This window comes from Spinacia oleracea, chromosome 4 (genome assembly GCF_020520425.1).
Source record: "Spinacia oleracea cultivar Varoflay chromosome 4, BTI_SOV_V1, whole genome shotgun sequence".
NCBI classification, from domain to species: domain Eukaryota; kingdom Viridiplantae; phylum Streptophyta; class Magnoliopsida; order Caryophyllales; family Amaranthaceae; genus Spinacia; species Spinacia oleracea.
The window spans coordinates 188109384-188131647 of record NC_079490.1 but is presented as its reverse complement, the minus strand read 5'-3'; the positions used below and the strand labels follow the sequence as shown (position 1 = coordinate 188131647).

Genomic DNA, 22264 nt, shown 5'->3' with positions numbered 1-22264 from the left:
TAACGGGGGTATTGTAAGTTTTTGTTTTGGAAGCTCACGGTAAGTTTTGATTTAGGGAATATCGATCTAAACCGCTATCTGAGATAACGGTTTATTTATGTCAACCGCTACCTGAGATAGCGGTTTAGCGCCGCTTTGTTAAAAAAAATTGACCGATTTTAATGCTGACGTGGACAGTATGGTGGGAATTAAGTTAGAAAGTGGCACATTTGGAAATTTGACGTTCTTTAAGCAATATTGAAGGAAATAGATCCTTAAATACGATGTCACTTTCACCCACTTGCAAATAAATACCCCACTTGCTCACTCTTACCTTAATTCACGTGAAAATAGTAACTGTAAAGAACATATAAGAACAAAGATAGTAAATGTTTTTCGAGAATAAATTGTAAATATGTAAGATTGAAACATAATAAATTTAGAAGACTTAAATACCCAAAATAATAGTGATTTGGGGTGCATTTTATTGATTGATGGTATTGTTGCATGATGATCGATCACTTGAACTCAACAAAAGGATGAAAAGACACTACCTCTTGAACACCATCCTTATTATCATTACTAAAACCTCCACTTACTACCCCACCCCCACTATATGCATCGGTTGCATATAGTGGGGTCTGGGAGCGGGAGTGATATTTTCCCTCCAACTGGCGATACCTCTTAAGGTAGACTGAAAGTGAATGAGCATAATTTCTAAACCCTAACCTAGACATGGCTGACACCAAGTCACCAGCCGTGATGACTTTACGTTTGTCAGCTTTACACATATCATTGGCCTCATCAGATATGAAGCTAATAAACTCTGTAACACATTCTTGGATTGTTTCTTTAGCTTCATCGGATATCCTAGCGTGAGAGGGGAGACTTTGTCGCATCAGACGGACAACATTGGCGATGGGCATATAACGATCTTGTTCGCGATATTCAATTGGAGATGATGGGTGGACTGGGGGGCGACCGACTCTTCTCCTACAAACAGGAGACTCATTTCCAACAGCTTCTACGTCCATTCCAGTATTGCTTGACCATGCTTCAAAATTCAAATATACCAGACAATATCATATAATTTGTTAGTCGTGCAAATTTACTGTATGTTGTTACTTAATTAGTTACAAATTAGTCATATAAGAGCAAAGGAAACATAACCAGATACTTAGGTTTCCAACTCTTCACTCCTTGTTTGTATGTATTATATTCTAATCATTATGCCACAACTTAGTTTGATTCTTTTGGGTTATTTTTTGATTCTTTTGGGTAATTTATTTTGCTTATTTTTGGACTTTTATAAAAAAAAAAAGTAGTTTTAAAATAATTTTAATTAATTAAAATAATTAAAGTATGATTAATGGTTGATTATGATATGATCAATTAGTTGGAATATGGGCTAAGGTAGTAATTGACAACAATAACTAAACATCTAGGTATTAATTAAAAAAGTAGTAATTAACCAAGTCGCTAAAGACGTAGTTAGCAATTGGCAAAAAAATTTAATATAAATAAATTGACAAAATAGGCCTTATAAATCACATGTGCCTTAATTCTCTTGATATGATTTCAATTTCGGCTATTTTTGTGTAAGATATGTATGATTGGTGATTTAGAATTTAGATGATTATTTACGTTCAATTTATACCACTTTATTTGATTTTTTTACGCTACAATTATACATGAATACATAAGTTTAGTAAGAACATTAAGGGAACTAAAAAGAAATCCCTTTCGAAGTAGTTGGCCATGGAATTTCTTGATCTCTCTGAAATTATTGGTTGATGTAAAATGGTTTAGTGAACAAATGGCAGACTTCTCTTTAGCATTCCAATATATCATTCTTTCAATCTCTATTGAAAGAAATCGAAACATCACGCACAAATTTGCCTTTGTTTTATACAGCTTTCACATCGTGTATTTGAATCACAAAAGAAAATTGTCTAGCTAGTACAAGATTTAATCAAATCAGTCAATCATAATATTTCTCATAAACATTTAATCAAATCAGTCAATCATAATATTTCTCATAAACATTTAATCAAAAAAGTAATGTGCATTCAGTTTTTAGAACTTCATCACAATTCTGGACAAACACATGCTGAAACATCAAGTAAAATAACACCTCCCTACACTACAAGAAATTGTACTATTAACGACGGGAAATCCCGTCGCTAAAGGTCAATAATTGTTGATTAACGACGGGATTTCCCGTCGCGAACCCGTCATAAAATGGGTCCGTCGTTAATGTAAAATTCCGTCGTTAATGTAAAATTCCGTCGTTAACCCGTCGTAAAAGACATTTGTGACGGTTGTTCCCGTCTTTGTTGGGTTGTTATCCCCGTCGCAAAAGCCTTTTTACGACGGGATTTTTACCTGTCGTTATTAGGTTGTCGTAAAAGATACAAATTTTTGTAGTGCTAATAAGTAAAAACAACGATTTAGAAATTTATGTAAACAATCTATGAATTCATAATAATTTGTTACTTATTTTTTTTGGGTAAAATCGTGCATATTAGTTATCATGATATAGAGTATGACATTTGACTCCAAATAGAATTTATCTCTTATTATCTTTTAATGAGTTTTTATTTATCTATTTTGACTCTTATCAAAATTTATCTCTTATTATCTTTTACCGAGTTTTTATTTAAATTTATCTTTTACCGAGTATTTATTTATCTATTTTATTTTAATAAATCCAAAATAATTTAGTTATATATTTGATGACGTGGGAATCCTACGTGTCGCTCCGAATGCTCTCCAAAAACTTCCGTTTATATACAAGTATTAGATTTGATTATTTCATTTGAAATAATAAGATAATTTTAATCTTGATTTAATAAACTTGAAAGTAAAAAAGTTCCAAACATTTCAATATCACATCACTAACTTTCTACTACCACGTACACTAGACACTGACACACACGTATAGGGTAAATGTGTGGTTGTGCACTTCTGCTTGTTATGCTACAACACGGTATGTATCATAATTTTTTAAATGTAAAAATTTATAAGTACTCCCTCCGTCCCATAATTATCTTTCTGTTTGACCAAAAACACGGATTTTAAGAAAAGTGGAATATAGTACATGAAAAAGTGGAATAAAGTACAAATGATGATTGAGTTGTATGTTAAAGTGGAATAAAGTACATGTGAAAGAGAATATAGTACATGGAAAAAGTGGAATATAGTACATTGATTGGGTTTTCAATTCAATTTTAATTAATATAGTACATGAGAAAGTGGGGACCTTAGTAGCCAAAATTAGAAACAGGACTATAATTTTGGGACGCTCGTTTAAGAAAGCAGGAAGATAATTTTGGGACGGAGGGAGTAGCAGATTAAACTTCGATTAGTGCTTGCAACAAGAAAACACAAATAATAAAAGCATAAGAAACTAAAATGAATTTTGATCAAATGAAACAAAATAGAATTTTAATTTTGTTACCCGTTGATTTTGATGCTTTTGAAAAGTTGAACATTTTGAGGTTGCTCTTGTTAATTGAACTTTGACCCTCCATTTCTTTCAATTTTTGGTTTTTTTGGGTGTGAAAATTTGTATGAATAATGGATTGATGGGATTGCAAGAAGAGGTATTTATAGAGAGTGTGTGTTTATAATTAAACAGGGTCGGCATTTTTTTTTTCCCGTTTAAATATATTATAAAATAAGTAATTTTAAACACCAAATCATGTCTTATAAGCTAATAAAATCAAAGTTTGAAAGTCTGAGTTTTTTTTCTTCTAATGCCATGATTTATTTCTGTATGCAGACTAAAGCAATGTGAACTTCGTAATTAAATCTTAACATTGGATTCATTAACATTTTGGGTAATGTTTTTTTTTTTTTAAAAAAAAATTCAAATGAGGAGAGGCTCTAAATAAACAAAAGCAAGCAAAATAAAAAAACACATACAACAATGATAAAAGCCTATGGAGGGACTAGACGTGGTAAAGCCACGCCTTTAGATTCCTCCTTTAAAATACTTCATCTGTTTCTCATTAGATGATACAATATGATTTTTGACACTATTCATATAAACTCATTTATCTTTCTTTTGTGATTTATACTAGATATGAAGCCCGTGCGATGCACGGGTTAGTATATACTCCAAACAATGGATATTTTTGGCTTAAAGGTTTAATTCGACGGATGATATTTTTATTGAATCAAATTTTATCTTTATCAAATTTATTTTACCATTAGTAACCCTGCATCGAATTTATATCCCGTACATTTCATGATAAACGTAAATTAAAAATTAATAATATCTAATAATTTTAAAAAGATAAACAAAAATATAGATGGGACTCCCTCTAGTTACGTACTTTACTAAATCATGATAATTTTTGTAAATCACTGAAATATACTCCCTCCGTCTATTTTTATTTTTTACGTTAGGTATCATGGCAATTTAACAAACAACTAGTGTGTAGCCCGGGCATTGCCCCGGGTTTTGACTTTTATTCGGGTTTTTTTTTAAATTATGTACACGTAGAGATGGTGTCATCATCAAATTACGGTGGTGACATAAGAATAGTGGCCGATCGACAACCTCCCAGATCTAAAACCCCACATCCAAAAATCTAAACAAAGTCGGATCCTTTTCTTCAAAGTAATAACTGTACATTTATAAATTAAATAATCATTCCCTTTTTTGCATTCACTTTTATTCAATGTGTTGTTTATTGTAAAAAGAATACATTTGCTTATATAGAAAGATATTACATAAGTTGTAGTTGGTTAAGATGGTAAGAAGTGTAACTTTTAACAAAGAGGTCTTGTGTTCGATCTTTATTAGATGTTTTTTGGTTGTAATGACATGTCATGATACTAATTAGTGGTGACGTGGCGTAATAAGGAGAGGTCTACGTGACACGTATACATTTTTCAAAACTCCTTTTAATATATTAGTATAGATTAATGTGGATAAGATTCTCTTTTTGTTTAACTCAAACAATGAAAATTACGTTTATTAATAATTTTTTCACTTTTATAAAAAAATTGACATTGGAAAAATGAGAGAGATTTAATGTTCCAATGGGAAAGTGTGAGAGATATAATGATTAAAATGACCTAATAAACTTGATTGGTTGAAATAATCATTTGACACGGTTTATGACAGAACATTATGGACTTTTATGGTACAATATAAAAGGTTTTTTTCTTAGGTGTAAAGATTAAAATGAGACACTAGAAACGGAAAGCGTAAAGAATAAATTGGGACGCGTTGAGGGAGTATTACAAAGTATTATATTTGTCCATGTCTCTTGTCTCATCTTCTCGGTTGTAAATTAATAGAACTAAGACTAGAATCAACTAATCTATCACTGTAACGTACAACTATGTATTACCAGTTTTGCAATCGATCACGTACACACATGGATGTTCCTAACGATAATATAATCATCTCGATCGGGGCATCCTCGGGACAATAACTAGTTTGTTTCTAAAAGTGTATGATAATTATTTAGGAACGAAGAGAGTATTAGACCAAGATAATTAAGAAGAAAGAAATACTATTACAAGGAAACCTATTAACTAGGCAAGCATCTAAAGACAGATATATTACTTTCGTTGTCTAGAACGGACACTACAACAAATTGTACTATTAACGACGGGAAATCCCGTCGCGAAAGGTCAATAATCGTTGATTAAGAACGAGATTTCCTGTCGCGAACCCGTCATAAAAGGGGGCCGTCGTTAATAGAAATCCCGCCGTAAATTCGTCGTAAACCCGTCGTAAAAGACATTTGCGACGGTTATTCCCGTCATTGTTTGGTTGTTAGTCCCGTCGCAAAAGGCTTTTGCGACGGAATTTTTTACCCGTCGTAATTAGGTTGTCGTTAAAGATACAAATTCTTGTAGTGGGATGGTGAACTTGAAAATGAAATTGATGAATATTAAAAATTCTAGGCGCACCCTGATACGCCATACTCCCAAAAGTATCTTTATACTCAATTATTTTTCTTGCAATGAAAAACACACAATCAATCAATTATTACAATGAAAAACACACAATTGATCAATTATTACAATGAAAACACACAAAAAAATATGTCACAAAAAAAGGGAAAAAAAACACACAATAATCGATTAATTATTACAATGAAAAACACACAATCGATTAATTATTACAATGAAAACACATAATAATCGATCAATTATTACAATGAAAAACACACAATCGATGGATCAATTATTTTAGTGTGTAATTAATTAAACTAGTTATAATTAATTGAAAAGCTTAGCAAATTCGATGGTGGCTTTACCATCATGAGGCTTTTGAAAGAAGTAGTTGACATAATCCAAGTAAAGAAGCTCTCTATATTTGGGCATCTCTCCTCTATCTATCAACTCTTGGAGTGGAGCAATTATAAGATTTGGGTTTGGATTCACAAATATTGGTATCGAAACTCTATTGTTACGTCCATTCGCAGTCACACGATGTTCCACACTCTTATACTTACCATTGCTAAGTATTTCAAGTGCATCTCCTATATTGATTACAAGTGCTCCTTTCATAGGAGCTACATGAATCCAACTCTCGGCTTCGGCCCCGGACCCTCGAACATATAGCCCGCCCACGTCGTCTTGGAGAAGTACGGTTAGGGTTGATACATCCGAATGTCGCCCTACTCCAACTGTTAACTCTGGATTAGGGCATTTTGGATAATAGTTTAGATTGATTCTTTTCGCACCCATTATTAGGGATTCTTTTTTCTCATCAATATCAATATCAATATCAATATCATGGATGTTTAATCCCTTCATTAGGATCTTAACTAGATTCCTTATGACATTTTCAGAGCTTTTCATATATTCCAATGCTTCAGCCCTATATGTATATTTAGCAAATAGTCATAATATAATCATTAAAAATACTTTTAATTATCTTTAAAATAATGACCGTACATGGTTAATGTTTATAACAGATCTTTACGCTTTTTGATTTACTGGAAAAAATATACGCTCTACTTTATTTTATTTTTGACATATAAATTTTATATTTATATCCATTTTTGTCCTACCACACTATATAACGTATTACCTCCGTTTCGATCAGAAATATCTTTACCGTTACTATTTGCACAAATATTAAGAAAAAGTAGGAAAGTTGGTTGAATATAATAAAATATGGATAAAATAAGAGAAATGTGTAAAAAGGTGGGTGGGTGGGTGTAAGAAAAAAAATGAATAAAGCAAAAAAAAGTTAGTAAAAAATGGTAAATATTATGGTGTAAGAAAGATAAGGTAATAAATTTTCATGTCTGAAAATAGAATAAAGCAAAGTGTTAAGAACATTATGAAACGGAAAAAAACAAAAAGCGTAAAAATGTTTTTAAAACGGAGGTAGTTTAATATTTTATTATTGTCTATTCCCAATACTTTAGTACAAATTTCACCCACTTACATTGTTGGACAATTATTCCTTATATTTGTAGTTACTCATTTTCTGATTTATTACCCCCGCCATTGATACTCAACAAAGTTCACTAATTATCTCACTTGTCACCCCGCCATTCATATACTCAACAAAGTTGACTCATTAATTTCTCACTTGTTACCCCCGTCATTCATATTTAACAAAGTTCATTAATTATCGTGTAAACAGTAAGAGCAACATCAAGGGAGTCTTATGTTAAAACTTTTCTCATATGCCATGTCATCTTTCCACTAATATTTAAATATTGTTAAGACTTTCTCAGACTCATCTAAATTTAGCTCTTCACCCCTCAAACTCATTTAGAACATCTCAAATAATATAACATTTTTTATTTTATTTAACTCACACATTGAGTCTTAAGTTGAGTCTTAGTTTTTCAAGATTCGATTTAAGACTTTGTTAAGACTAACCCACTTCAATGATACAATTTGATATATCTAATCTTAAGACTAGCTGAGTCGTATGACATGTCAGCAAATTAAATTCATGTCTTAAGACTTAGCGCTGATGTTGCTCTAAGAGCAAGATCAGCCATAAGTCTTAAGACTTGGAATGACATCATCAATATTATCTTAAGACAAAATTTCCATAATTTCACCCATTTATCTTCTTTTGTCTTAACAAAGTCTTAAGTGGAGTCTTGGTTTTTCAAGACTCAATTTAAGACTTGGACACTCACATTGGTGATGTCATCCTAAAAGTGGGTGATGTCATGTACATGTATTGAGAAATCTTAATTGAGTCTTAGGGGTGAAGAGAAAAATTTAGTTGAGTTTTAGCAAGTCTTAGCACATAAAAAATTATTAAAAGTTAGTAGAAAGCTGATGTGGCATCTGAAGTAAGTCTTAAGATAAGACAGGGCTGAACATGCTCTAAGTGTAAAGATTTTTCAGGAAAAGTGGTAGAATGAAGAGATACGTACATACCTGCATGCAAGAGGCCAAAGAGCAAGGGCTTCCTCCTCAGAAACAAAAAGGAGGCTAAGGTAATCCTTCCACTCCAAAGCCCTCTCAACTTGAGGAACAAAGCTAGTGCCATATCTCACACAACTTGTAGGAGAATTCTCCTTCAAATACTTGCTCTTCTCCTCGGCAGACAACTCGAAAAACCGATACGTCGCAACCTTAACATCCTCTAACACTTTAAGAGGCACCCCATGGTTAATAATTTGGAAAAATCCCCATTTTTCTGCAGCATTACAAATTAGGGTTTCCATTGTATGGTCACCTAAATTCGACATGTCGATAATGGGGATGGAACCATCTTCACCAGTACCATCGTTGTTGCTAGTAAAAAACCTCTCTTCTTGTGGATGGATATATTGTTTAGGCAAACACTTAACGCCCATATCAGCTAGACCCTTAACACCATGTCCTTGGTTTAAGACATATTCATTGATATTTTCAAGACATATTAATGGTATTTTTGCCATTATTATTATTATTTTTTACTAGGAAATTATATATAAAAGAAGTTTTTAGTTTTTTGTAGGATACATACTAAACAATGAAGATATATATATTTAATGAAATATGATAATCTTACTTGTATGTGTTACGTATTTATATACTCCTGAGAGTGATGGATAGCTCAGTTGGTTAGAGCTTTCATCCCGGTTCCAGGTGATCCTGAGATCGATTCTCATCCCCACCCTTGTGAGTTGTGGCTCATTTACACCAAAAAAAAAAAAAAACGTATTTATATACTCCATATATTATGACTTTTCTTTGCTTAAATATATTATTGACAAGTACTAGTACCTTCTTGGAGTATACCATTTTTTTCTTACTTCACTTAATTTTGTGGAAAAATCAGGGACGTCGTACTATACTACTATATATGTGCTAACTGCTGACCCCTTTAGGAAAAAGTCATGCATATGACCCCAAAAAAACAGAAGGTTGCGTAATACAAACCAAAAAAATATACATCCCAAGGCCCGACCCAACCCAGTAAGAAAAAAATCCAGCCCGACGCGGATATGAAAAAAGTCCGGCCTGACACGAGCACGAAGTCGTGGGCCAAGTTTGGGTCGCATTTTTTTTTGGAAAAGTACGACATTTCATAAAAAGAAGTGTGACAATTAAATTAGGACGGACACAAATAAAAGTGTAACGATTAAATTAAGACAGAGGGAGTAAAAAGTATATTTCGTTGCCCAGTTGAAAAAAAAAAATGAGGCTTTCAATTCAAAATGAATACGGAGAAACTAAGGCTCCGGTCTATTCGACTTATTTTGTATGAGCTTATATTTTCTGAAGTTATTTTGTCTGAAGTCGAACATAACAGAACCAAACCCAAGTAATTTACTGTCATTATTCGCAAAAATGCCTAAAAATGAAGAAACTTACATAGAGATAAATAATCTTAAGTTGTTGAAAGCAGTAGCAGTAAGTAGTAAGGAGTTACACCAATTTACACCTATCCGAATTAATATCGGTAAGACTGAGAGTTACATCTAACAAAATTCAGTCAGCCTTGGCGCCGATATATATGTAACACTAATTTGTGTATACTAAATCAATCTATATATGCTTTTTATGCCCCCCAAAATATGGAAAAACAAAAGTGGGATCTTTATCTTATGCACAGAAAATACACTCTTTAACAATAAAGAAGAAGATTACAGCTTACTTTTAGGTTGAACAAGTTTTAGTTGCTTGTTAGTAGTTTCAGGGATGTTACCTGTGAGCCTACTTTTCCTTTTCAGAAGAAATCTGAGTGGCTTGTTATCAGTTTCTGAACTTGTGCTACTCATCATCATCAACCTTTCGCTCTTTATTTTCACATCTTCAACTTTATCGTAGGTAGCGATGTTGGTCACGATGGCGTATACTGTTGTGTCGTTTTTCGGGGATAACTTCGCCTTTCTCTCTATAACCTCGTACTGCCCACAGAGAGAATCTTGCATCGCTGCCTCTCTTAAGTTTTGAAATATGGCTTCCTTGTCATATTCAGGACATTTCCTTGAAATCTGCATTTATCCCATCTCACACATCAATAGAAAACATAGTTGATCATGCAAAAAGAACAAAGTCAATTCAAGTAAAACTAGACCTAAGTGCACTATAGTCATCGAGCTAAAATCCGAATGAAAACTCAGAAAGATAAAAAAAAACACAACTTACTTTGAAATTGACGGGGATTTTAATCTGTGCATAGCGACATCTGCAGTTATCAATGAAGTTGATTTTCAATACCACCTCAAACGGTTCCACCATCCTCACAAACCTCCTGTTCAGACCATAAAATAACAAAAGGAAGAGTTCAATATCATTATCATTACCCCATTGCCTCAAAGAGGCTCCCGCAAGAAGCGAGGTAAGGGGGGTCGGACGTACGCAACCTTACCCCTGCAATTGCAGAGAGGTTGTTTCCAATTGACCCAAAAGCGATAACGGGACGACAACGGGACGACCATCTTCTACTTCATGGAAAGGAAGTGAAGAGGTTTTAAGAGCCATTTTGATTTAGTCCATTACATCCCACAACCAAAAGAACAAATGAATCTTTGGCTCCATCGGAAAAGGAAGAGTTCAATAATTAAGATTATATCATGTTTCCCTGCAGATGCAGAAAGGTCTCCTAATCATTAATTTCAACACAACTTATTGAGCAAGAAAAAAGATACTGAACTACTGTTTATGACTACAGCCGATATCACTCTGATAAACAACCAGCTTTGGTGACTTAGTCCAACAATGCCATAGACTTATTTGAAACACTGACAAATATTTCCAACAAAAGGATGGGCAAGTTTACATAGCATATTAGCAGATACTGGAATACTACAACTTAGCACATACAAATTACAAAGCGGAGATCGCTGAATATACAGCACAAATAAATAATAACTTTCTTCTTCTCTGACACATTATCAACTTTCACATAATTAGTTTCTATTTTTGGGGGTTATGCAAGATAATTAGCGAATGATGAAAATTCTCAGTCTAAAGAACAGTATGACTCATAATACACTGACAAGTACTCCAATACCTTTTAAGCACAAATGGCTGCTTGTCTAACACAGCAGCTTTCAGATCTTGTCTGTCTACGAAGGTGACCTACGATGCAAAAGCCAAACCTGTTAGTCCACCAGTAAAATTATAGAGCCTGATGTTGAGCTTAGAATGCCATAAAGGCAACACATGGCACTGGCCAATTGATCTCATTATCAACTTCCCGAAACAAGAAAATCAGGAAAACAATTACTTTGGTATGCAAAAATTGATGTAATTTTTGACAAAAGTTATCATTCTAATGTCAATTGTAATGCTAGTCCACCTCCAATGTCTCCTATTCTTCATAAATTTTCAGTACCATCTGGAGATTTATGAAGGAAAACACATGTTTGGGGATGGAATTCCAATACCATAGACATTGGCATGGGAGTTTCTCCATAGCTATCAATTTTTATTAATCTATTTCATTCTCCGCAGCAGCACTGGTATCATCGAATCACTCTTTGTTGTTGATACTGGAGCTGTGTTTAACATCAACATTCTACTTCAAGATGTCACTTCTTTTTACTACACAATTTTAATAATCTATCTTTTGTGCAAACTTTGTGATTAAACACCAAGGGCTACATTTTGGGTGTCTTTCACAAAAGCAGAAATAATGAGATGAGGATTGGGTCCACAAGAAGTACTAGAAAGAACATGTTTGCAACTAAACATGTAAACTGCTTAAATTAATCTCCAAGTCATTTGCAACAGTTTCAGTAAAAGCAGTTAACATTAATCTACAACAATTATCTTGGACGGCACCCACCACATCTTTTAACAGATAAAGGAAAAAATAATATGCATATTCCTAGCTACCTAGGAAAGCTTCAACAGTTGACTAAAAGTAAGACTTTTGAACAATTATAGAAGGGACTTCAGCAGCATGAGATTTGAAGATAGTCACCTCAACACTTTTAACGAATGGCAACGGAGCTCTGTGTCCATGCACGCTTTCAACCTTAAGGTTCCAGTTCATGTATCTTTTATCTACAAACACATAAGCAATAAGAATAAACAATCAAGAGTCTCACAACATTGTCGCTCAAAAGTGTGGGAAATAGCCACCAAAGGAAAATATTACACATTGAAGATCATCATCAGTGTGAAAATAAATGAATTTGCAAGCAACCAAGTCCTACTAATTATGTTAATTACTGGTTTTAAACATCTATCAAACAAAGAAGCTACCAAAGGCATTTCAAAAGCAAGTAGAAAAGTTGACACTTCCTCTGAAACTATAAAGTACATCTTTACATGAGATGGACTTTAAGAAACACATCAGTACTTCTACTGGGGGAAATGAATAGTAAAGAGTTATTTGATACCTCATTTTAAGCATCAAGGTTGGGTCAGAGGAGTTTCTGATGAAAACGTCACTCGATAATCTTACTTTCAAAATGAGAAAGTTTCCAATATAATTTTAACGAAGTTTTATTTCATTCTTAAACCAAAGACTTCTGTAGATGATAATATTGAATAATTGTACCAATATATGTCCTTAACTCATAGTGCAGTATCAAATGAAACAAGAAAAACACAACTCATCCAAAGTAAAACAATCAGACTTCAAAATATCCACATTTGTCCTATCTCAGGAAAATAAATTCATTTCAATGATACCTGAACTCGCAGCTTGACTAAGAAAAATCTGGAAAAGGTCTATCCTAACAAATGGATTTATGTGTAGAATAAGACTTTCCATGACACCAGCAATCACCTGAATTTCACAGCAGTAAATTCTTTCAGATAATGAGTTTGCTGGAACAAAAGCTACTAGGAGCAAAACCAAAAGCAACACAAACAAAGCACATACCTTGTCTACAAGCCCACGGATCACGAGGCTTGCTTTCTTATCCTTTGGAGTTTTCTGCAAATTAATAGAAATTGTATAACTGCTTAACTAGCATTGCTGCAAAGAGTTTCATGTTGAAAGATAGCGGATACTGATAGTGACTAGGCCTTAGGGTCCCAACTTCAACAATGAATACCTTACCATCCTTGGAAGGAAAATGAAACTTCTTACTTCTAACTATCTTTACTAGATTTCATGCATAGATCAATGGATCATCCAACATGTGAAATTAAAGGCTAAAGTCAACCATCTCATCAAATTTGTGGCAAAGTGTATACAACGGACTGAATGTTTTTTTGTTGTTCTGAGGGCATATGTAATATGCAGAAGTGTAAACGGCAGTCTTTGTGGAAGCCAAATCTTTTTGGCCTTCGTACTATGCTCAATCCCCAAACAGTAAATTTGTGGTTGTTATGAATGGCCTGTTCTGAATCTTATTAGAAATTAACTCATCAATTCAACCTCACTTCTCCGAGTAAGATAAATCTTATCAGCTGTGACACATATACCCCAATAAGAATCTTTCTTTTTTCCCCATCTCTTCTTATCTTCTCTCTAATGGCATGAGGGTTTTTCTCTATGAATGTCATGTTCTCCAACATTCAGGACTGGAACATATTACAATTGTAAATACTGAAATTAGCATACGTATACATCTAAAATCACAAGGCGAAGGGTAAACTTAGTAATGCCAGTGAGTAGACGCAACAAACATCATCTTTGTACTAATGCACTATTCCTAACCAAGCAGATGCACTTATTCTGTTATTCATGAACATGCAGTCATCCACCGCTGCTCAACACAACATCCCAACACAACCCCACCCCCACCAAACAAGGATCTGAACCTTCATGATACTTCCGGGTTTCACTAACTGGATATCGTACGATGATTCAACTTTTTAAGACTGGAACACTTGGGTGTATAAAAATATTGCAGAGTTTGAATTGTGTTCCAGTCTTAAAAAGTTAAAAGTGGTATTCTTTCATCAGTGGCAGTGGAGATACTTACAAGGTTAACAGTAAAATCTCAATTACAATGAAGTTCGATCACTTCATGTTTCACTAACTGAATATGGTACGATGATTCAACTTTTTAGGGCCATCGTAAGCATATCCCCTAATCACCAGGACTTTGGCATACTAATAAACTGTTCCTTGCAATTTAACAAGCATTAGAAGGAGTTCATTAACTCTTGGAGAGAAAGAAATCACGAACTCATCACTTTTCACTTTTATCTTTCTAGGGCAGGATGCATTGTGATCAGATAAGCACAAACAGCAATAATAATGTACCTGAAGATTCACAATGACAATCTTCCCTCCGCCACGAAGACATTTGAGAGGCAGGTTGCAAGCAGGGGTAATCTGCAAACTGCATCAAGAAGTGACAACGATGGTCAAGCATACTGAGTTACTAACAAAAGAGTACAAACAGGCAAATAGTAATCGAATAGACAGAAAGTCGATCACCCAAGAAGCCATCAGAGTATCATTTCTATAAAAGCGGTTTCAACATTTATCTTCCAAAAAAATGTAGTTAAAATCCTTTGGTATAAAAGCCATTTTAGCAACAAATTACCACTGCATAAGTTTGCATTTTTCTTATGCTACTTGACTACTACATCTTAACAACTTAGCAGCACAAGGAAAGTTGAAGTTGCATTGACACATCTCTTTATCTGCCAGAACTATAAGGCTTAAGAAAGAAACTCATAACCGTGAAAGAAATTTCTTTCCATTAGCCTGAATTCATTCACCAACTCCCACAAAGAGGAGAGTGTGAGAGAGGAGGCACAAATGTAGTTAACACATCTCAGTATCTCAGACTAGTTCACAGAAGTTCAGTAACTCACTCTAGCTTGGATTTTAGACACCTTACGTTGTTGACACTACTTAAGTGTATGAAACTTACTACAAAATCAACAAATCCAGTGGAGGATCAGAAATTGACAAGAGAACATGCGATTACCTTGTCCCTAAACACAATACAAGATCAGCCATTCTACAGTGCTTTTCAGCGGCATCCATCTCCTTTTGAGGCAATGCATCCTGAAAAGAAGAGTGATCACTACTGATAAGTTAAAACCTTTTTGCTGTCTTCAAATGAAATAAATACAAAAATATGTGTATGCAGTGAACCCTCCACTTGTGCTCATGGCTCTCTTTTTTGGTCATTGTCCATAAAACTGCCCTACCAACCTCTTCTACTAACTGTTATAATCTGTGTTACTCCCGCGTCCGACATGAGTACCCGAGTCTGAGTAGCATAGGTTATAATTGCAATTTCTCAGCAAGATATTAAACATATAACTATATGAATAATCATTAAAATTGATGTTCTGGGTTTTACAGCTGAAACCTATAAAAACAAATTACGAATCGGGAGAAGGCATACCTCCCAGTCAAGAACAGTATCCCTTAATCTTGCACCACAAGCTGCATCAGAACAACGTCGTGATGTTTCCTTCAATCCAATCGTTTCAACCTCAAAATCTCGTACATATCTTCCAGTTTACATTCATTTGAAAAGATCAGAAACAGAGAAATAACATCAGCTAAAGAGGCAATTAACACAAGAAAAAGAGGCCAAGTAGCCTTCTCAACTGCCAACTGACATCCACAACTGATGAAGAGGAAAAGAAAATACAGAAAAAGGAACCTCAAAAAAATATGACTAAGCATCAAGCCTTACTCAGCTCCACAAGATGGGCAAATTTCCAGAAAGGAGTCCCCATGCAACTCTGCAAGTTTTTCTCGTGGTAGCCCGGACCGTATATGGAGACCATCAACATTCTAGCATTTCAAAGGAGGTCACTTAGCATAGATTGATACATGAAAATCAGTTGTGTGGATAATATTCATTTCTGCAATATTTTTTAGGCATTCGGTAAAAGAAAATGAAAGAGAATTATATTGACCAAGTGTAGATGCAATGCATTTTCTCATCCATGAATATAGCACGATAAATATGTCTTATAACACTGAAGATGATCCTAAAACTATTGGATAGTCTAACAAAGTGGAGAGTAGGGAGCTACAGATAACTATTTCTCTATGTACCTTTTAGTTCAAGGCACTTTTGCTAAACAAGAGCTCTTTACAGCTGATCACAAATTGACATTGAACAAGAGAGAAAATTAGATAGCATCTGTATCATATATTTATCTCTGCATCCCTAAAAAACACTCCATTACACAAAAATAGTTACAGTTAAGTTTTCACAGAAACCAATAAAATGATTATAAGTAGTGGAATGTTGAGAAAAGAATAATAATAACATAGGAAAGTGCAATTGTATAACTATTTTAATGAAACAGAGGGAGGTAGCCACATTTCTTTCTAATTTTTTGCTGAAACTACAACATGTCCATATCACCTTTATGATGATAACTTGAAGGAAAAGAGACTACCTAGTGGCATGGTGAGGGTGTACAAACTTATCACGGAGAAGGATAATCATGGTATTTCAACCGCAAAGCCTTAAAATGACCTTCAATCAAATGTGGCCTATCATTTAGCTATGGAAGGAGGATGTTTTTCCATCACATTGCCTAAAATCTCCGAACATTTTCTAAAAACCTCCTGGGGAAAGCCATTCTTTGGCAGCATAAATGCTGGTGAGTTGGTAACTGATATGGCCCAAAACTACACTGTAACTGAATGAACAGATACAACAACAAAACCTTAGTCCCAAAATGATTTGGAGTCGGCTAACATGAATCGTCATAGGAGATCGTCATTGTGACCAATCAAACAAGCAAAATAAACAAGGAAGAGGGAGAACGTAAATTAATGAAAGAAAAACAAGAAAGAAAAAACAAAAAAAAACAAAAATATATATATATATATATATATATTAAAGAAAAATGACATAAGGGAAAAGAAAAATAAGTAAAGTCAAAAGAGAAAAAATAAGGGCAGATATATAAAATAAGTACATTTGAAAATATCATATAAAAGGGAGCCAAAAAAGTTTTGTGGGCAAAACTAATGAAAAGGTTAGAGAAAGCTTTATTAAAAAGGAAAAATTACTTTAAATAATCTAACCTTTTGACGATTTTCCATTATAATCCAACCTTTGGATTATTATCTAATAATCCAACCTTTGCACCCCGTTAACCTTTATTGCACCTAACCGGTCACCAACTTGATACAGCAGGTAACCTATACACGTGTCATTTAACTATTCGTTAAAAAAAAGTTGTTTTTGTTTTTTTTTAATTTATTTTCCTTCTTTCTTTATTCTGGACTTTTTTAGTTTTATTTCCTTCTTCCTTATTCCTCCACACCAACAATGCCAACGACGACACACCATAACAACAACCTTCCACTGCCACCTTCAAACCCCATCAAATAACCAATGATCTTATTCGCAATATCATATTCCTTCGACCAGTTGTAATTTTCATCACAATTATAAGAAGCCAACAATCTACTCAATAAATCTCGACCCCTTTCTTCTTCTTCTTATGTAACTCCTCCCTCCTGTTTTTTATGATCCGTTGAAGCTTTTCCTTGATGATTGTTAAATAAGTTTAATTTGTTTGAAATTAAACACCAATTACTCGAATTAATGCCTAAATTCCAACTAAAGTTGTTCGGAAGTTCCCCAAATTCACTCGAAAAGTATGAAAATTTCTGGTTTGAGCACGAATTTTCGGCGAGTTTGGTGGGTATGGATGTGATGACATGTGGTAATTCGGGTGGGAGGAGTTGCAATTTTCTCTCTCCGCCTTCTCCTTATTATTGTTACGGCGGCAAAGACGAGGTTCTTCGTCGATTTCAATGGGAGATTGGTTGGATTTAGGGTGAGGGCGTGTTCGCGTGAATCATGTTAGGGTGTTGATGGTGGTTAGAGATGAAGATGGTGGAGAGAGAGGGTTTCGAGGGAGAATTGGTGGTTCTGGGAGGCGGGGGTAAGATGTATTAGGTGGGGTTGGTTTTCTGGGAGAAGAGGAAGAAAGGATGAGGATGGAGGGCGAAAGAAAAGGAAGAAAAATAAATAATATAAAATAAATAAGTAAAACGTTTACCTTTTTAACCGGTTATCAGTCATTTAGGTTCAATAAAGGTTAACGGGGTGCAAAGTTTGGATTATTAGATAATAATCTAAATGTTGGATTAATAACGGAAAATCGTCAAAAGGTTGGATTATTTAAAATAATTTTTCCTATTAAAAAAACAAAAGTTCAACGAAAAAGGTTTGCAAAACGCAAGAAGATAACTAAGAGGGTCAAAATGGAAGATATATAAGTCAAATCAAGTCCTCAATGTATATTCTCTCCCTCCACTTGCCCTACCCAACGCCATATTTTCCTCAATCCCAAGTAGGCTCATATCATTCTCAATCACCTTCCTCACCATTTTCTTAGGTCTTCCCGGCCCCTTGCAACCCTATCACTTTGCCACCCTTCTAGCCTCCTAACCGGGGAATCACTTGATTTCCTTCTTACATGTCCAAACCATTTTAAACGGTTTTCCATCATCTCAAACTCAAGCGGTATAACCCCTACTTTCTTCCGAACAATCTCATTCCTCAATTGATCATTTCTTGTATGCCCACACATCCAACGTAACATGCGTATCTCCGCCACATTCATCTTATGCACGTGGCAATGTTTCACTGCCCTGCATTCTGTGTCGTATAACAAAGCCGGTCTAATTTTCGTGCGTTTAGAATTTTCCCTTCAATCTTTTGGCATGCATGGATCACATAGGAACCCCGTGGCACTATTCCACTTCAACTAACCAGCTTTGATTCTATGAGCCACATCGTCATCCAATCTCCATCCTTTTGGGAAATAGATCCTAAATAGCGGAAGATTTAAGAACCTTGGACAATCTTCCCATCTAAGGTAATCGCCCCTGCCTCGCTGTTTTGGACTCCACTAAACTTACACTCCATATATTTCGTCTTGTTTCTACTCAGCCTAAAACCTCGAGATTCCAAAGTTTGTCTCCATAATTCCAACGTGGTTTCCCCTCCTTTTTCATCAATCAACACAATATCATCTCATTGCAAACATCATGCACCATGCACCATGGTATACCATCTTGAATTGACCTCGTCAATTCGTCCATAACTATAGCAAAAAGAATCGGGTTAAGTGTGGAACCTTAATGTAATTGTACACCAATCACATTTACAGTATATGTGGTTGAACTTGAGTGTCGTATATGTGGCATTCATTGCCGGTCTCAAGCTTGGATAAAGGAGGAGAGTTGCGGTAGGTTGGTGGCAGCCAGAGAAAAACTAAGTCGCATATCATGACATGAATTGACTGAATGAACAAATATCCCTTTTAAAATAAATTATGCTGACTAATATTTTAGCAACCTGATATTTGTAACCTATATAACACTCACTACCAAGCACAGGAAACATGTTCTCTATCCCGAGAAGCTATAATAGAATATCACACATTGTGCTCTCTATCCATAAAGAAGCTATAATGGAATATCTCAAATTTTCCATTGTACCAAGTTTTTCATGTATACTGCTACAAAAGCTCCAAGAGGACATACCTGACTAATAACGAACTTGAGGAGACTAGCTCTCTCTAGCTCAACAAGAGCCATATGGGTTATACTAGGCATTGCTCGATTGAAAGGCAAAGCTGCTTTGGGCAAGGCCTTACCTTCACGCTGCCATAAAAAAAATCCATAATAAACATCACTGACAAGGATCCAATAAGAAATGATAACTACGCAGATTACAGGGACAAGTCAGCTTAAGACATTAAGCAATATATCCGAAATAAAAAGATAACACAAACCAACTAAAACATTCATGGACAGCAGCATCTGACAAAAAAGTTTCACAGTCAGCCTGATTTTACAAAATATCATAAGACGCATACTTCCTACTTAACTTCTTTAAATTCATAGAAACCACTAAACGTAAAAAGAAGTCCGATAATCATAGATTCTCCTTCAAAATTATCTTTATCTAGACGTTCATGGCAACGAAATCAACATACAAAATGGCAGAAATGGATAATATTACCTGAAGTGTCCAGATGCCCTTGGGACCTCGAAAATCAGGGATACCACAAGAAGTAGATATACCAGCACCTGTAAATACAACCATATGCTTACTCTGCAAGAACACCAAATCACCAATGAGGCTTAGAAAAAATAGTAAAAGATAGAAACATCAGGGACCAATGATATGCTTAGTCATTTGAAGCTCAAACCTTTCGAATCATACTCGCAAGTTGTTCTACCTGTCAGAACCAAAGAGCGGAATAGTTGAAGTCAGTGTCACAAGAGTTACATGTACTTACCAAAGATAATCTCCGAACAATAAGAAACAGCCACTCGTGTCAAACTACTGTAAGTCACACAGAGATTCAGGTCTGAAAGTGCATGCCATTTGCCTGAAAGTATTGATGTTATTCTATTGGAGCAAACCACAGGCATGAAAGTTGCTTTCGTGATGAGAACAAAGACTACTCACAAGTGCTCTAACAGCATAGGAATTCAGACCTTTATCACCAAAAGCAACATCCTGCCTTCACTATTACTGCAATAACAATGATAACCACGAGGAAATGAAGACAGACACTTTTTTCAGTAAAATCACAAACATTCTATGAAACCTTTCCACAATTCCACCACCATCCGAAGATCAGCTAGTTAAAACACAGAGTTTCCTTATCAGGAAGATAATACATACTTCGTTAACAAGAAATGACATGAAAACAGTTCATTATTGATCCTTCTAATGCATCGAGTCACAAGTATATAAAACCTGGATCATACCTGCACTAACTCACAACTGCTTTAATAAATAAGTTAATGCAACTATCTCAACCCAAATGAATTTCATTTCATTTCATCTAAATAGTACCAATCTCAGAAAAGACCAAGCCCCAAATGCCCAGATCATCAAACTTTATAGAAGAACATAAATTCTGTACAATCAAACTCCATAAACCTAATAGAGTAATAGCATTTCATGGGCATTGGATATTCAGATCAAAGTTGCAAACTTTACCAGCAAACAAGCAAACAAATGCAAAAATCAAACAAAAGAAAAGGTATTAACATAGAACCCTAAATTATTAAAAACCCTTACTTTTTCTTGCAAAATGTTAGGTGATTCGAAAAATTCAGCCATCCCAACATTGCCCACATCTTCAATGTAGGAAAGCTTCTCTGCGTACCCCAAAGACATGGTTGTGAAACCCCCACTTTTATTTGCCTCACTTTCTCTCTCTATAATTCTCTGTGAATCAAGGGTTTTTAAAAGAGAAACCTAGTTGATCAAACAATTAACAGAAGGCTTCCGAAGAGTTTTTCCTTGAAGTAGTACTGTTATTGTTCAGCAAATTGTTGTTCAAGGAGAACCCAACAGCCAAAATAAACAAAATTCTCCAACATAGCATAACATAAAAACACTTTTATTTCCTAGGTTCAAAATTACCTAGGAGTCCTTGATTTGATTTGTTCTGTTTTTTCCTTTTCCAAAAAAAACTAAACTTTCTTTCTTTTCATGCTGTGTTAACCAATTGACTTTAAAGTTTAAAAAGTTATATTAGGTTCTGTACACGCATGAATGTTCGAAAATTATTATTTGATTATCTTTTTTTATAAAATATTTAACTAAATATTTATCACTTAGGTTAAAGTTAATGCGTAATTAATAAATCTTGAATGTATTTATTCATCTAATATGTTCTTCCTACTAGTCTACTACGCATTATATATTTTATATGTTGAATATAATAATTTGACCACAATATTTGATATGCTTAAAATGTTAATTTGACCAAAATATTGAGTAATGTATTTTTTATATTTTGGGAAAAAACTTAATGGTGGAATTGGGAGTATTTTATACTCAATACTCACAGAGTCACAGTCAGCCTGATTTGATTTTACAACAGAAAAGTAGTATTGTGCGCTCGAGGAGGATTCTTCTAAGGTATGGGTTTTTTTAATTATGGAATACTCCCTCCG

The 22264-nt window shown here is 34.5% G+C and overlaps 3 protein-coding genes across 5 annotated transcripts; all 3 read right to left on the bottom strand.

Moving 5' to 3' along the window:
- Positions 1 to 416: 416 nt before the first annotated feature.
- On the bottom strand, positions 417 to 3543 carry LOC110782577 (nuclear transcription factor Y subunit B-3-like). Its single transcript, XM_021986742.2, has 2 exons — positions 3440 to 3543; positions 417 to 1033 (listed from the first exon to the last, which is right to left on the bottom strand). Exons 1-2 carry the CDS (start codon positions 3510 to 3512, stop codon positions 498 to 500), a joined length of 609 nt encoding a protein of 202 aa, XP_021842434.2. The 5' UTR covers positions 3513 to 3543; the 3' UTR covers positions 417 to 497.
- A 2519-nt stretch (positions 3544 to 6062) lies between these two features.
- Positions 6063 to 9096, bottom strand: LOC110782747 (feruloyl CoA ortho-hydroxylase F6H1-3). Its single transcript, XM_021986977.2, has 2 exons — positions 8365 to 9096; positions 6063 to 6829 (listed from the first exon to the last, which is right to left on the bottom strand). Exons 1-2 carry the CDS (start codon positions 8868 to 8870, stop codon positions 6226 to 6228), a joined length of 1110 nt encoding a protein of 369 aa, XP_021842669.2. The 5' UTR covers positions 8871 to 9096; the 3' UTR covers positions 6063 to 6225.
- Positions 9097 to 9766: 670 nt separating this feature from the next.
- Positions 9767 to 21679, bottom strand: LOC110782746 (NAD-dependent protein deacetylase SRT1). Of its 3 annotated transcripts, none has more exons than XM_056843406.1 (15): positions 21381 to 21679; positions 20760 to 20825; positions 20497 to 20679; positions 20307 to 20399; positions 19826 to 19945; positions 15993 to 16093; positions 15696 to 15804; positions 15270 to 15349; positions 14594 to 14672; positions 13259 to 13312; positions 13066 to 13162; positions 12350 to 12432; positions 11435 to 11502; positions 10567 to 10672; positions 9767 to 10412 (listed from the first exon to the last, which is right to left on the bottom strand). In XM_056843406.1, exons 3-15 carry the CDS (start codon positions 20506 to 20508, stop codon positions 10062 to 10064), a joined length of 1353 nt encoding a protein of 450 aa, XP_056699384.1. In that variant the 5' UTR covers positions 20509 to 20679; positions 20760 to 20825; positions 21381 to 21679; the 3' UTR covers positions 9767 to 10061. The 3 variants fall into 3 exon arrangements, with proteins under 3 accessions (XP_056699384.1, XP_056699385.1, XP_021842668.1); XM_056843407.1 differs by having other exon boundaries at positions 20789 to 20825; XM_021986976.2 differs by lacking the exon at positions 20760 to 20825 and having other exon boundaries at positions 20497 to 20526.
- Positions 21680 to 22264: the final 585 nt, after the last annotated feature.